The following is a 16,640-nucleotide window of genomic DNA, read 5'->3' as shown; positions in this document are numbered from 1 at the left end:
GCACACACACAGACATCAGTTTCAAACTTTTCACTTAGTTTTCCTTTATTCAAGTCTATTAGTTCTCTCGTCTAATTTTACACATTTTTACCATATTAACAAGTTTTTGGTGCACACACTTACACTGAGACAACGCCTCTGTGCATACTTACCAAATGCAATCAGCACCAGTGTGTAAGTAATCAATATATGGAAGGCGATTTTGGTCTCGAGACCAGCATGAGGTAGAAAAGACCATGCCAATGTTTAGCCAGGGAATGGTCACCCCTGTAGAGACAGGAAGGTTAAGTGAGACAGAAACATTAATATCTGCAGGCTAAACAACAGAAACGGCTCAAACATCTGGAGTGATCAAGATAACACAGACCATCTACATTTGTAGAGCAACGTACAGACTGTGCTATGAAAATAATTCTCACCAGGCACAGCACCCAGATGCCTCAGTATGGATCCAGAGTTATTTGGGAGGACATTGAGGTTCCATCCATGTCTGAGGAAAGAAGGAAAAGAAGACGTTTTTATAAGAATGACTTTTGAGGAAGCAGATAGTTTGACTGTTAAAAAGTTTGACTGTTAAAAAGTTTTATCTGACCGGTGATCAGGTAAAGACTTTGCTGCAGGTAGAAAAATGTACCCAAACTCACAAGATGGATGAGAAACACTTACTTTGAAAATGGCTCTGACTTTCCTGTGGGGAAACCACTGCCATGTGTACTGGTGTCCACCTTCCCACAATGCACTGCCACATGGCAATCTCTCTGTTCCACAATCCTCCAGTACTCTTGCTGCAAGAGGACAAAAACAGAAAACTAGTAAGAGAAAGTATGCATGAAACTGAGTACAGGATTCAGGTGTGCCTCATGGTCAGTCATGCTGGTAGCTGACATCGAGAAGAAACCAACTCACCTTTTAAAAATGATCTTAAAGTTACGGTCTGCTTGATTTCATTAACAGATGTATTATTTGATAGGGCTAAATGTTTTCTCATTTAAAAAAAAGTAATTACAACAAAGATTTAACACTGAAAGCTACTTTAGATAATGAAGATGATGTTTGATAAAGATGACAGGATGCTAACCTCAACCTCAGCAGCAGACGGTTCCTTGTTAAAGCACATGGTCATGGTGTTCCGCGCTATCCTGAAGAAGTTGGTCAAAGACACCGATTTCCCCTGCAAATCACATGAATTTAAGATTAATCATCAGTGGAATCTATTTTTCCCATGATGCATGAGTCAAGAAGTCAAATGGAGGGCGATAAGGATAAAACATTGCATATCTGACTGTGTGTGTTTCTATAAGGATCTCTACTCCCTTTGTTAGTGTGAGACACAATTCCCCTGGACTTGATCCTCTCCCACTGACACCCTGCTACACAGAATCTTTGAAGGTGACCATAAATCTGCCAACTCTGAGCCTGAAGATGTGCAGACCAGGCTGAAGTTTGACCTTGTGGATTCCTAATGTTCACAGTGACATTTTGTTTTTTTCTTCTTTTTCCCTCTTATGTGTTTGCAAGTACTATCTGACTTAGTTCTTTTTATGATTGCACTAGCTTCAGGGTTGTGAAACAATGCAGTTAAATTACAGTCTGGTGCACCGACAAGACTTTTTGTCATTCAGTAGCGGCGCTTTTTCGAGCTTTTTCCCAGTGTAATTACAGTTAATTACACCCTTGACGTGCACTTTGTCCTCTCGATCGAAAAGGTGAAACATAAGCTCCTCTTGGGGGGCACTTGTGATGAATAATAGCCACAAATCTGAGCTCTGCAAAAAAGTGATGAGTCACGTTTTGACAGGACTTCCAAGTCAGGACAGTGACAGCCATTCACATGTCACTGTGCACTGAGCAGTACTTGTATAACTACAGGGTCACGTTTGTTGGGGGGTGGGGGGGGTGGGGGGTGTACATACAGAGGGATTTGGTTACCAAAAGGAAAGGACAGAAAAAAAAAATCAAATGAGATCCAGATTGGAGATGGGTGGGGTATTGTGCAGTGAGTGAACACAGAAAGTTTAATTACAGTTTCGACCCAAGATGCTGCTTCAAAATAAATGTACACAAACAGTCACATGGCCCATTTTTGTGCACACAGAGTGAACAATTTCAAATTTCCACATGCGCACAAACTACTGGGGGTCGAATAGGTACGCAGAGAATTTGGCAAGAGTGAGAGAAACTGGGTGGGGGTGGGGGGCTGTGGAGAGGACTGGATATTTGGGAAAATAGCTGAGAGCAAGGACATGGGCTGAAGGAGAGAAGCCATGAGGAGAGGGCTGGACGCAAGGAGCTGAAGGGTTATGAAAGCTTGTGGAGGCGGGGCTTTGGAAGTGTGGGGGGGATGGGTACGCGCTGTTTTGGGGGCTGCCATTTCTCTGACCTACATTTTCAGCCAGCCATAATCAGCAGGCCTGCAAGCGGGCTGGGGAAATGCATCTTATGTGGTCCACAAATACACACATGAGCAACTCTACAGACCACCTTACCAAACACAGCTGCACAGAAATATTAAAACAAAACCACAAGAAAATAAAACTGCCGGCCCCTCACTTCAATGGCCCAACTATTTCTGTGTAAAAGCAGGTGTGCATACTTCTGAGGTTTGCTTAAACAAACCACGAACTGTGGCAGTTAACAGCACGATATTGTTACCAAGAGCACAGTAAGAAAATTCAATAGGCACTCACATCTGTGTGGTTAACAACATCCCAACAATGTCTCCGAGTGAAATCCACTTTGTTGAAAACAATATATAGCACAAGCAAACAGGGTGTACATTTGGTCGCTTAAGATGTGACAGAGGAAACAGTCAAATTAAGTGTTGAATGTTTACACCTCATGAGCGATATATATCTCGATTCACTGAAGTCTCTCTAAAAAGGTGCTCTGGCACTGACGACAGGCCAGAAAAGATCGCTCCAACCGCACATTTACCATATAAACAAGACAATGTACATCAGGTTGGACCAAAGGAGTAAAAGAAACCCAACAATGCCTGCCAAAGTGGTATGAAAATAATACTAAGGGCGACCATAACATAAGGAAATAAGGTAGACGTCACTTGTTTCCATGCCTTGGAGCTGATCTTTAAACAGCAGGTCAATAAGAGACAAAAGGTGTTAACAGCATGTAATGACTTATCACAAGAAAAGTGCAGAGAGCAGAAACGTATGCATAAGCAATAACAAAAGGTAAACTTACGTGCCTCTTGTCTGTATGCTTCAAATGTGTGCCATAAACAGCAAGTGTCGTCTTCATCCTCACCTTGTAAATACATTTGTGCTGGTCACTGAGAACACCCCTGTCCTCCACCTCCTGCTCTTCCGCATGCTGCCTGTCCTCTTTGCCTTGTTTTTCCTGAGCGAAGAGCCGGCGCCGGCCTGCTTTGACCTGAGCCTCCAGTTCCTTCAGATGGTGATACACTCCATTGGTGCGGTGGTTTCCTGTTGCCCCTCCCACTATCCCGCCAACGAGCCCGTTTTTGGGCTCGTAGCGCGGCAGAGAGAAAGCGCCAGGCGCTGAAGAATCTGCGAGGCCCTCCAGAGGGCCGCGGCGAGACTCCAGGTCCTTTTTCTCCTGCAGCACATCAGTCTGCAGTCTCAAGCGCTCCTCAGCACCGAGTGAGTCGTAGGACAAGATGTACTGCAGGTAAGCCTCCTGCAGCTTGGCCAGCCGATCCTGTGCAGACTTGGGGATGCGCAGGAGGTCGGCGAGCTTGGTCCACTTCTTCAGGTCCATCACCTGCTGCATGCCGCCCATGTCATTGATGAGCTGGAAAAAACGAGACAGGTCCACTTCGCAGCCACCTGCATGGAGCAGAAAAGGAAGGTTCAGTAAGAGGAGAACATGAGCAGCACTTACAAAAACCAGCGGCAAGTGGTGGTTTTGGAGTGCGTTCAACAGAACATTTGTTTCATAGGCTAACATGAAAAAGTGACATAAAATAACAATTTTGACTCGTAAAATAATGTCGTGTACATAAAGAAGTTTTCAGTTTTCACTAATATAAACTCCGCTTTTTAAAAAGTCGCAGAAATCAAGCTAATCTAAAATAATGCCATCTTGGGTCATCTGCTCCTTTGGCTAAACATGCCGTTCCCTCCTGCCCAGTTCATTTTATTTGAAACAGCCAATCCACCTTTCAAAACGGATCTGAACCTTCATTGTGCCAAACACAGACACAAATTACTGTTAATGTAGAACTGATCTGCTGGGGACAGTAAAAGAAGTCATTTGAAACCAGGGTACCCTGGCTGGCTGCGCTGTGGACCGTTGGCTGCCAGGTTTCTCTGGCCAACAGCCCTCACTCTAGCCCTGGCTCTAATCTGTATTCAGCTGTATATAAAAGCTACACACAGCACAAGAGACTGCACAAACTCAACCAGGGCAAAACTAAACAGCCACTTGTTTGCACACATGAGAATTTGCACATGCACAAAGCTCACACATTGGATTTCCGTCCCGACCCGAGGCTGTTTAAATGCTCATAAAACGCTTATGTCATCATGAGAAATAGAAGGTGACTGAGCAATCTGAGAGAAATATTGTTTTCATTGGCCGCCAGGCTCCTTTCTGATATGTTCCACATTGTTGCTGTCATCTATAAAACGGCGAGATACAAATCAGGTCGAATACTGCTGAAGCTCTCGGAGAACCAGTGATATCAACGGAAACAATAAGTAGTGCATAAGTGTCACAGTAAACAGTTTTATAGAGCAAAGGAGGCCAAACCACAGTTAAACTGCAGAATACAAAGGTTTTTGTGATTGTAAATCATCTTCTTTGTTGTACTTATCACCATAAACAGCAACATGTGAAAGACCAGGATCCAGGAGAAATTAAATTAGGAGTCTGTGACAAACCATACTCTGTGTGTGCGTCGATAAAGTACTGAGCAGATGTTGCTATTTTGTAACCTGTACTTGCACATTTTTTCCTATAAAGAAATTGTTTATTGAGGGATGTGGATAGCCATGTTTTGACTGGGTTGAGTGTGCTTGTGTTTATGTCTGTTTACTTGTTTGCTAATAATCACTCTTAGAAAGTAAGCTCTGGTTCTACGTGACAGTGTGCAGGAAGAAACCTGTGGCCTATCACTCATCACTCAAACTCTGCACATACTTTACATGCTCAGTATGCTCATTTACAGTTTCATAAATACATTCGGGAGTATGATAGAACAGCTTTACATTCTTTCATATAGAAAAAATAAAAACTAAATCACATCATATTCTCTCATGCTATAACATTGCTGTTGCACTCATTTCTCCCTCTGAAACATATCATGTTTCTTTAACGGCCTTCTGAAAAATCAAGTCCGTTCTTATTGGTCGGCAGGCAATCAGACAATGAAATGAATGAACAGTGCTTGAATTCAGTAATGCAGCAACAGAAATCAGCGTATGATTCTAAATGGCACAAACTATGTCATTGCACCACATCACACCATTTATTTTTCATGCTTACACAAAGAATCAGCAATTCTGAGTTCCCCCTTCAGCAATATGAGAGCACTGTGTGACCAGAAACAACAACAATTCACTGGATCTTCAGCTCTTCTGACTTTTATGTTCAGTTGTGCCAGAAAAAATAAATAAATAAATAAAAAACACATGTGGCATCATCATGGTCAAGACTTTTTGAGGCAGCTGCTCCTTGTTTGTGGGCATGCTAAGCTGGCATTTTTGCAAATGTGTTGCAAACAAGGGTTTAAAAATAAAAATAAAAAAAAAGCCCGGTCAGCCAACTAAGCATTTTAGACTGTTCAGGTGCAGCTTGCAATTTTGCAGAGCTTTAACATCCCTAAAGAAAAAAAAAAGTCAACTCCAAACAAACAACACAGCATCTTACACTTAACACCCTAGCATACAGTACTGCTACTGTACATTCACATACACATGTGCGTGTTCACTTACCAATGACAGGTGGCTCATCCATGGTAATGCCCTGAGATTTAAGGTGCTTGCGGATGCAAGCCAGCCGCTGCACATTGGGGCCCCAGCGCCGGCCCAGCATGTGGACTCTCTGCACCTGTGTAACAAAACGCATCTCCTCGCTCAGCTTACACTCTGGTCGCCAGTCTGGTGGTGGCGCCACACGGCACATGCCAGCCACTTCAGCCTGTTCCCTCACCGCATCCAAGTACACCAGGGGGTCCTGAAACTCCCTTGGAGCCGGCCGGAAAATGGGGACTTCACCCAGGGCTGCCCAGCCCTCCGGCTTACTCCGGTGGCGCTCCCACTCCTTCTCTTGCTCGCGTTCCTTCTGACGCGTCAGCTCTTTCTCACGCTCCCACTCCTTGTCACGGTCAACAGCCCGCAATGCTGCCGGTTTGAGCTGTCCAGGGCTGTTGGTGGAAGTAAGAGGAGAAGAGGTGGAGGAGGACACAGAGGTTTGTTGGGGGTCTGAGGTAGTGCTGACGTGACTGGGGTTCGGTGAGTGATTCTGGCCTAATGAGGGGGAGGAGGCACTCCGACCATGGGACCTGCTCTGCTGCTGCTGTGCTTGTCGTATCAACATCAGCTTGCCAGCCGATGCCCGCTTAGGTCGCTGGTTCACCGGCTCCGCGTTGGCTGCTGGTGTAGAAGGAGGCAGGGTTTGTTGAGGAGGGAGAGTAGAAGATGGAGGTGGGGTAACAGGTTGAGTTTGTTTAGGAGAAGGGGGTGTTTCTGATTCGTGTCCATTAGAAATTGGAGTGGTAGACGAGGTGTTTTGCGTGGTAGCTTTCTCTTGATTGGCCACCTTCTTGCTGCTGCTGCGGGTCTCCAAAGGAGTGGATTGGAGCTTGGCCTTCTTGGCCTCAGTGCCATGCGTTTTGGCTTTGTGCTCAACCACCCCCGTCCCCACCGAGTTGAGCAGCACCTCCAGACGCCGCTTGGAGTTCCGCAGTCCTTCTCGACCATGGCACTCCCCCTGGCCCTGCTGGCACAGTTTCTGTGCATCCTCCTTGGCCAGGGTGTTGTGCCGCTGCCCATTTAGCCTGCCGTTGGGACGGCCGCCGGCAGCCACATTGTGCAGCCCATTGGATAGTAGCACCTGTTTGCGGGTTTTTGCATTGCTGTGGTGGGCTGGTGCCGCTGCTTTTCCTGAGTTGGCCAGCCCATTGCTGGCTGCTGGCTGGCTGTGCTGATTGTGATTGTTCGCTGACGATGGTGCCGAGGCGGCGCTGTTGTGTTTGTTGCTGCTGCTGAGTTTGGTTTTCTTGCCCAGTTCTTTCTGTTTGGCTTTGGTGTAGGTGACGTGGCCCTTGGACACGGTGGCTGTGTACTTCTTCACAGTTTTGGAGGGCAGTCGGAAGTCGCGGCTCTTTTTGGCACCATTGACGGCTTGTGCCGAGCCCGCCCGTGTCAGCCCATTTACTTTAGAAACCTGAGATGCACAGAAGAAGCAGGGAGAGACAATTGAGACATGTTAGATGTCATAGAGTGACCAATCTTACAACAATCATGTGACTACAGTACGTCTGTTTTAGAAAAAGGACTCATTGTAAGAAACAACAGTGGGTGGCATGCTGACCGAGTTTAAACAGAACAGAACTGCTGTTGTCAGGTCAGATTCCTTTCATTGTTAAAAACACTATTACAGCTAACATAGTATAAATGATTTTCCCAAAACGCACACACACGCACACAGAGAGAGAGAGAGAGAGAAAATAAAATTATCAGAATGTACAAGCCAACACATGCAGGGGCGTGGGCGCACCCACACTCCATGCTATGAAGAGGCCAAACATTCAGATGCTAGCTGTGCAGTAAAACATTTGGCTGGTCAGACCAAAGCTATTTGCAGAAACCGTCGCTATTCATTAGGGAGCCAATCAACTGTCTAGATTACTATACTTTTAAAATCTGCTGCACTTTTGTAGACTGCTCTCAGCACAACGACTGAGATTCAGCAAAGGATATGTGCAAACCAAAACCAAAGCCACTACATCCTGAGATAAACAACAGTTTAGAGCGAGTAGAGAGCGAGAGAGAGAGCGAGAGAGAGAGAGAGAGATGGCAGACATGAAATGGAAAGCAGGGATGGCTCCTTGATTTCTGCTAGCAGATGGCTGGACAGTATGAGGTAGAAGGTGGGGTCACTGGGATGGAATAAAATCCCATCAGGACGTATAAAAATAGCCTTTTATTTGGCTATCGCTTTTTTAAAAATGCCAGACTTCATTTTTTGGGGTAAAAAGGTGTTTTAATGGACATGATGGAGAAGTATGGAGAAGCAAGTGAGTGTATATTGAGCCCATGTGTGTTTAAGTCTTTAAACCACCAGCTGTAGATCTGAGGTTTGGTACAGTGGTGTCTAGTTCCACCGCTAGCATACTGGGATGCAGCTGTGGGAAGAAACATGGCCACCCTCTCCCTCAGTTCAAAGAGCTCTACAGCTGCCTCAGCACATGTTAAACTGTGTTGTTTTTTTTGTCTATTTTCCCATTAGAGCGTGGCTCTTTCTGATGTGCCCATTATTTGTCCAGCTTTCACTCACATTTCTCTTCATAGCTTTATTTCCTGCCTGTCTCTTTTTCCCCTCCCCCCAAAGGTATTTCATCTCTATACATATTTCAGAACATTATCCCCTCTCATCCCACCTTAAAAGCTGCTAGAGGTGTCTGTGGAGTAAAACATCCCTTGAACTCTAGGCCAAAGTATAAACACTTTATTTTAGTACCAATACCAATATCTATTGGCAAAAAGCTAATATCTGTCAGGGCTCTACTTTTACCTTCTTTTTGGTTAGCCTACACATGAGAATGATAAGAAATCTTAAGATCTTAAGAGTTAAAGATCCCTGTTTACTTGTATGAAATGGTAAAGTGGGGATCACGGCTCTGTAGTTATACCAGTGAAAGCTCCTTCAAATACAAGCCAACGTGATTTTATTGTATGTCTTTTTTCTCATGTTTCAAAGTCATGCATTCAAAGCACGGCTAGGCAGATTTGTACACAACACATGAGAGCCCTGCTTTTCATTAGAAAACATGAAAAACAAAATGCGTCTGTATTTTATTGCTGTCATTCTGCTGCGTCTGTCTGTTTGGACTAGCTGGAGGTGGACCACATGAACAAGGCGGGAGGGAGGATGGGAGAGGATGGAGTTATCAATCACAGCCAGGGCGCCACAGGAGGGAGGTGACAGCCGGTCCATTGACAGGTTCGCCTTTGAAGGGCTCTCGTGTCACGTGTGTGTGTGTGTGTGTGTGTGTGGATTGTATTGTGTTTGCCTCAGGTGGTGGGGGGCCGACACAAAGACCAGGCCATTAAAAGATAAGGGGGAACTGAAACCTAACCCTGCCTCCGTCAATCACTCCCCCCCGTCTCCCTACATACACAAACGCTTCTTCTCACAATGGAGGGAAAAGAACGCCAAAAATAAAACAGGGGGACAAGGCAGAGGGAGGAGTAAATGCAGATTGAGTAGAAATAGGAGCAGATAAAGTAAGTCTGCCAGCTAAAACGCTGTTTTCATGAGATAAACAGTGACAAAAAAAAAAAAAAAAAAACTCCTACGACTCCAAAACTTGACTACTAAAAAGAATATATCCACAGATAAGAAAAGTTTCAGGCAACAGGTTATTTAGGGCAACAACGATGTCTAAACAGCTGTCTGTCATAAAGCTGCAGGATAAATATGGGAAGTATTTGTCATATCTAATCAGCAACTTTTGCTGACAATGTGAGAGACAACAAAACTGTCATGACACCTTCCTGCCACAAGAGGGCTCAGAGGACCGCCTCGCTTAAAAAGGGTGGGGGGTGGGGGGGGGGGGGCTCTCAGCAGGTCTCCCTCACTTTTTATTTGGTGTGGTGGAAAAGGAGGAAGGCAAGAGTGATGATGAGGTAGAATATGAAAGAAAGAAAGGTTCACTTCTAATAGCGACTGGCAGCGAGAAATGAAAAGAACGACGAACAGAATAAGAGACAATAAAGAGCCAAAAGGAAAAAAAATAGAGCACACAGAGGCAGGAGGCAGGCAGCCGGAGACTGTTCATTTGCACGTGAGCGGGAAGGAGAGGGAGGGGGAAAGGAGGTGGGTCTAGATGACATCATGTGTTGCTATAGCCCAGCTGAGGCCTGCCAGGAAGATTTTTAACACACAATATCTGCAGGAGCAGGCCCTGAGAAGGCGGGGGTGGGGTGGGAGATAGACAGCGAGAGGAGGCCAGCCAGAGGATAGAATAAGACAGCAGAAAGTTTAACCCTTTCAAAGCTTTGCTGACTCACAAAAGAAAGGAAAAGAAAGAGACGCAGGGGAAGGCAGAAAATCCGGCCCTACATGCAAGATTATTGTGTTTGACAGGCACAGAATTATTTACTTACTTTTTTGTAAATTGGTGTGTTCTAGTAAGTCCATAAAAATGTGTGTGTGTGCATTTTGATCATACAGAGATTTGGTCATCTTGTGTGTTTTCTGATGTTTATGGCTGCTCAAAATAAAGACAGTGCTGAATGTCTGATACGCAGCGTACAAACGTATCCATCAAATGTTCCTGTGATGCAATGACAACTGGTGGGTTAAATCCTATTCTGAACTCTAAACGGTCTCCTTTGCTGGAGTGATTTATGATGCAACCACCAGAACACCTTAAAAGTGAGGCATGAATCTGATTTAAGTCTTCAATTTCCTGTCACTTGCAAAGCAATGCAATCCAGGCAGGTCAGGCTGATTTTTAAGCAGTTGAAGAAAGGTCACAATAGCCCAGCACCAACAACGTACACAGTTTACTAACCGGCTCATAGGAGCTTGCTTGAAAGGATGCCCTGATTAATGCAACACGGGCATTTGAATAAATAGTGGAGGAATGACCATATTCAGTATTCAGAATTGCAAATTGCATTCATCAAACTCTATGCCCTACCCAAGTTTATTATCCATGCTGCACAGTGTGGCTTGCAGTAGTTGGTGCCTTCAGGGAGGTTAATTGAAGACTGCGGAGAAACTAAATAAGAGTCTTCTTCCAAACAATGGAGTCAGTCCTGCTGCTTTTTTTTTTTTTATTAAAATGGATCAAATCATGTTGTTTTTTTTAAACTGTGTATACAAGCTGCTATTAAATTAGTGAGAATGACCATGAATTGAATTATGATCATGTTTTACCCCTTTTTTTTTTTTTTTAGATTAAATACACACAACCACAGAGTTTGTTTTACTGCTACAAAAATCACTTGACCTTTTCTATGGCTTAGCCTGAACTGTCACCGTTGGTAATGTGTCTAAATTTGTGTGTCTTTTGAACACACATGGTTAACACACAACTTGTTCATGATAATTGGAGGGAGAGCGAAAAAGAAAAAACAAAACTAATCCTTCCAAATGATTGGAGCCATGTTGTCAAGGGCAAAATCAGTCTGTCTGACACAGGAGAAGAGAGAGAGTGAAGCATGAAAATTGGTAAAAAAAAAAGAAAGAAAGAAAAAAGAAGACAGTGAGGATTGCTGAATGAGAGAACATGAGGAAAACCAAAACACACCGTGCGATAGAAGCAAAAGAATAACACTGGGTGCCAGCAGTGTGCGAAACGGAGCGAGGGAGAGAGTAGAGGAAGAACAGCAGAACAAAGGCCGGTGGGTAAGTGAGGCTGAAGTTTGTCTTGGCAGGCAGTCACTCTCATTGAAATTCCTTGTTGGGTTTGCTGGACAATTCCAGCCACTTTAAAAACCTGAAGCACATGTCTGTGTTTACACCAGCAGCAGTGCGGTGGAACAACGAGAAAACACCACCGCGAAATAAAGGCTGGCATTTCAAATATGGCGGGTTAAAGACGAAGCAGGAGCGAAAAAGGAAAGCCGATCGAATGCGGAGCCTCAGCAGTCACCTGCCTTTAATTAGCCAGCGTGGCCAGAGGAATGACACTTATCAAGCTGAAGACATCTCCAGCCTCCCCTTTTCCTGTTTTTCCCTCTTTCACTTTGTGGGGTTCCTTGAAACCTGCTAAGTGCCATGGAGAGGCAGGCAGGATTTCACAGCCCCTAGCCAGCACTACTAAATATAGCTGCAGTCACAGCAGGCCAAAACACAATCATTACTCTCCCAGACACAATGGATGGAGGAGAAGGGAGGCAAAGAGAGAAGAAGAGAGGAGCAGAGGAGGAATTAAAAGTGTTAAAAATAATAAGATCTGTAAGAAAAGAGCAAAGTAGGAAGGAGGTAATGTAAAGAAAGCACTGCAAATACACCACAATACATCAGAAGGTAGGCAAGCACGACACAGGAGCAGTTAGGAGAAACCACAGAGAGGAAGATTTAAAAAAGATGGAAAATGGGAATCTCTGGAACTGTTTTCACTCTTTTCCATCTCCTTTCAGCCTATCACAGCTCTGACACGATACTGAGAGACCAGCGCTGGGCACTTCTGGCCACACACTACCTGCTTGCGCAGGTCCTCTGAAGTTCTCCTCAGTGGCAGCCCGTTGGCTGAACCTCTACTGTTGGCCATGGCCTGCAGCTCCCTTGCGTGCTCCCGCGCCTCTGCCCGCTCGCTGCGTTCTCTCAGGAGGGGCGGAGGTGGAGGTGGAGGGGGTGGCAGCGGCGGGGCAGGCGCATCCCTGCCGTGAGCGCCGCCCTTGGGCCTCGGACTCTCCCTGGTCCCCGCTTTACTGTGGCTGTGAAAAACTGGAAGAAGGGGCAAAGATGAAACACGAGGATCAGGTGTTTTGCTTTTGCAATTCTTAATAATAAAAAAAATAAATTAAAAAAAAAAATTGCTGCCTGCCAACATCTATGTTTTCGTATGCCTCAAAGAAAATCAGAGTGAGAGAGGAGAGAAGAAACAGTTCTGTGCTTTCCAGATTCTGGAGTAGAAGTTTCTAGTCTGCGGAAGCCAAAAGCAAACAAACAAATTAAATAATTAAGCTACTGCAGAGACTGGAAAGTTCCAAAAGTACATACTTCATATATATATATGTATAGGACATATAGTATGCTTTTCAGCCTAGCATCTGCCTGTGCCAAAAAGCAGAATGGGTTTTACCCATTTGGAACTAAACCACAACGACCACATAGAAAACTCTACACAAACATTTGAGGTGACAGGCTTTTGGCAAACATATACGCCCCAATCAGTGAAATATGCATGATTTAAGGTGGGCATGAAAACGCCTTTGTGCTACGTGTCAATGAATCTGTTCAAAATAGACTTCGACTACATAAACCACCCCCGAGATGATGCTAAGCGAGCCCAACAGGAGAGCGGCAATTAACATACATTGAATGGCTCTCTCTTCAGCTTTTATGAGGCTCAATTTTAAAGTTTTACAGAGTCTTAAAATCAGCTGCAGCGCGAACACGCACACAGCACAGTATGCGTTTATTCTAAAAGGTGCGTCATTGTTAGTTGGTAGGTGGATGTCATGTTTTTTTGTTTATTTTAGCAGCAGTGCGTGTTGATGTGTGCAAGCGTGTGAATGCTTGCTGCATTGAACGTGTGGTTCGATGAAAAATGGGAGAAATTCTGACATTTTGAGAAGTGAGCTAAGCAAGAAACGGAGCCCAATAAAAGCTGTTTAATTTAGCTATGTCAACATGGCACATGGCCCAGAGAGAGAGGAGACAGAAATGAAGGGATGGCGCCCTGATGAATGGCCTACAATCTCAGGCCTTTCCTGTCTCTACCTCCCAGAATAAAACCTCTCTCTGCGTCGCCATTTCTATTTTCCCATTTCCCTCACCCCCGCCTCCCATTGAGCCCATATAACTGTCCTCCTGCTGGAGATTGGCCCAAGCTGCATATTAAAGTGTCACGTTTGACACAAATCTTAATACCACAAAATGTACCGAGGTGTGAGCGTGTGTTTTTTTCCTCCACGAGCTTAAACACTCTTAACCAAAGCAGCGACCAGGTCGTCGTTGACTGCGTGCTCACACCTACTTGTGTACACTAAATGCCCGTTGCAGTGTCTTTAACCCCCCTCTCCCCCCTCATCTAGAGCGTCCCCTTGCAAAGTATATCTACCGATTTACCCCTTATCTATTTATTTAGCATATCACAGTGAAGGCGCCGAGGTGCTTTGCAAACAGTGTTTGTATATGAGATAAGAATAAGCTGTCCTCCTGCACAGAACAAGCCTGGGTTTGTTCAAACAGGTTACACTACCCCACCGTGCGTGCTACTTATACACATGCGTAGCATACACACTATATTTTATGTTTAAAACTGCAGCTACAGATGGTTTTTAAAAGGATGAGGGGGAAGTACGCGTAGATAGGAGAACGCCAGGGGCCGGCACTGCTCGGGAGCGAGTGACATAAAGGCAGCGAGAGTTTAACGTTTAGCAAATCAACGAACCTCTCCCTCCCGCTTTCTTTTAATCCTACCAGTGTCTCCCGTAGTCTCTCTCCTCTTTCACATTCCACTTGAGAGGATGACCGGGTTGGGATAGGGGGGGCTGAGCAAAGTGTTCACCTTTCAAATCCTTTCTGGCGGTAATTTTACAGACTTAGAAGGGAGTGAAAGTCAGGGATGGAGGAAATGTGAAACTAGATACAAAGCCCTTTATGGGGGGATTTTATATCTGAAAACTATATGAGACTAATGGTTTGTAGGGGGAAAATAAAATAAATAAAAGGACGAGATTGATGTGAAAAAGAATGGGGGTCAGAACATACGTTACAAACCAAATAAATAAAGTAACAGGGACAGTAGAAATATTCTGGATTCTTTTAAATCTGCTCTGCTGTGCTGCAAGTCTATTTATAACCAGACTGCTGAAATTGTGTCATGCTTCGTTTCAGTTTGCTAAAACCCAAATTTAACTCCTATTGGAAAAAACATATAAGAAAGCCACTTGTTAATTTGCAGATTTCTATGTAACATTTCTGCAGCGTTTTGCACAACTCTGTATGTGTATTCATCCAAATGTCTATTTGCCCCAAGGGGCATGCTGTAACTGTGCTGCGTATGTGTATCAAGGGCCCTGGCCAGCTGTTGCAGTGTGTGCATAAACACCTTGTTAGGGCTTAGTAAGCTAAGTGTTAATTGGGGTGGAAAGAGTTGATGCGCCGCTCCACTATCCCCATGTGACTGTGCCTCCCCCTCCTCCTCTGCAGTTCAAAACAGCAGTGCTTAGGAAATCGCTCACATGCGCACATGGGCAGAGGGACGCACACAAACATACTCTGACATGAACTGTAAAAATCAGGCTCTTTGTCGCGCGACTCATTCTGTGCTCCTACATTAACTCGATGCTTTTGCATGGTTTCCATTTCTCCGTACATATTAAACCCATCCCTGGAGTGCCCCATCTTTTCCTCCTCTTCCCTCAGTTACATCTCGTAGCACCACTTTTATTTTTCTGCGTTCTCTCCTCCATTAACTCCTCTCACCGGGGTCTCCGAGGCACGTTACACCGACAGAAAACATTCCCCCTTCGTTCAGCGTGTGAAGACGGGAGATGCGCTTTTGGTAATAGAAAAAAAAAAAAAAAAAATACACGACGTGCTTCGTTCCGAACTCTGACGCCGTCCTTACCGTGCCCATTAAGCGGCTGCCTGGCGGGAAGCTTGCCCTTGCGGGGTGTCGAGTGGCAGGAGGAAGAAGCCGAGGCTTGGCTGCTGCTTCCCGCAGAGTGTACGCCACCTCCATTCCTCACCTGCTCCTCCTCCTCTTCGTCGTCTTCCTCCAGGTCCTCCTCCTCCTGGGAGCTTCCGAAGTAGGCCATATTGCTGGGCAAGGCAGAAGAACCTGAGTGCAGAGGGGAGGTGGTTAGTAGGGGGAGGAGCAAGGAAATAATTACAACTTAAAAATAATTTTAAAAAAAAGAAAAAAAAGAACACCTCTCAACTGGAAGTTTAGTCTATTGCCAGTCTGCTGTCCTACTTCACCACAATACGCATTAGGGAGCCCCAAGTGCATTTTAATCTCAGACGTCATAAAGGGAATCAACATCAGCACGTAAGTGGTGAAATATTATAGCAAAAATAGAAGTCGCTCAGGGGTTTAAGAATAATGGGGCTTTTCATCTGTTATTATCCCAGTTGGTGGCTTATTGATGCTTTGTAAACTGCTCTGCACACAGCAGTGCCATTGTTGCCGACAGTCAAGTGGAGAAATGCACAAACACAATTAAGGAAATGTATAGCACAATGTCAGAATGATGACAGAACGACAGGATATATGCATATATCATATATACCCCGCTCCCCCCAGTACGTTCCCAATAGTTCATTAGATATTGTACCATCAGCTTCATTTATAGAACTGTCATTGTCAGTGGGTTAGCTGACCATTGTCTTGTAAACTTCTCACTGGGCCAAAGAGTTTGACAACAGCCGCTGTGGTTCTAGCAATATCAGTAGCAATGCAGTAGCAATGCAATGCACTGTCACGCGGTGCTAAGGGAGAGGGAGAGAGATGACTAGCAACTATTTTATAGATAGCTGGAAGCGCTGCAAGTACGCAACAAGCCGTCTTTCCACAGAGGCTCTTGATGGTGACAGTTTTATTGAGAAATATATAATGTACATATCTAACTCTGGTTTCTAAAGTAACTCTTCCACAAAGCGCTGCTCCCTCGCTCTCTCTCTAGCTGCTGAACTAATCCCAAATCTGTCGCGTTCACTCTTCCAAACAGGATTACTGTCAATCTCCAACTCTACTGGAGAAGAAAACCAACTTTCTCTTTTTCTTTTTACTTTTCCTGTCACACTCA

General features: G+C 44.8%; 1 protein-coding gene across 2 annotated transcripts in view; it reads right to left on the bottom strand.

Annotated features, from left to right (window-relative positions):
• jarid2b (jumonji and AT-rich interaction domain containing 2b) overlaps positions 1 to 16,640 on the bottom strand; it is a 106,033-nt gene that overhangs the window by 8,456 nt on the left and 80,937 nt on the right. Inside the window, exons 5-12 of one of the 2 annotated variants that reach the window (XM_085446637.1) lie at positions 15,461 to 15,673; positions 12,362 to 12,606; positions 5,916 to 7,368; positions 3,202 to 3,806; positions 1,079 to 1,171; positions 667 to 785; positions 420 to 490; positions 153 to 267 (exon numbers count right to left, since the gene is read on the bottom strand). In XM_085446637.1, the coding sequence (XP_085302763.1) occupies positions 153 to 267; positions 420 to 490; positions 667 to 785; positions 1,079 to 1,171; positions 3,202 to 3,806; positions 5,916 to 7,368; positions 12,362 to 12,606; positions 15,461 to 15,673 (2,914 nt within the window). The remainder of the gene's footprint in view (positions 1 to 152; positions 268 to 419; positions 491 to 666; positions 786 to 1,078; positions 1,172 to 3,201; positions 3,807 to 5,915; positions 7,369 to 12,361; positions 12,607 to 15,460; positions 15,674 to 16,640) is intronic. The other variant, XM_085446636.1, reaches the window with a different exon arrangement.

The sequence above is a fragment of the Copadichromis virginalis genome, linkage group LG22 (assembly GCF_057382275.1).
Source record: "Copadichromis virginalis isolate Kocher_CV1m ecotype Utaka linkage group LG22, C_Virginalis_male_GT1.1, whole genome shotgun sequence".
Taxonomy (NCBI): Eukaryota; Metazoa; Chordata; class Actinopteri; order Cichliformes; family Cichlidae; genus Copadichromis; species Copadichromis virginalis.
The sequence above is the reverse complement of the archived record's forward strand: the minus strand, read 5'-3'. Positions and strand labels throughout refer to the sequence as shown.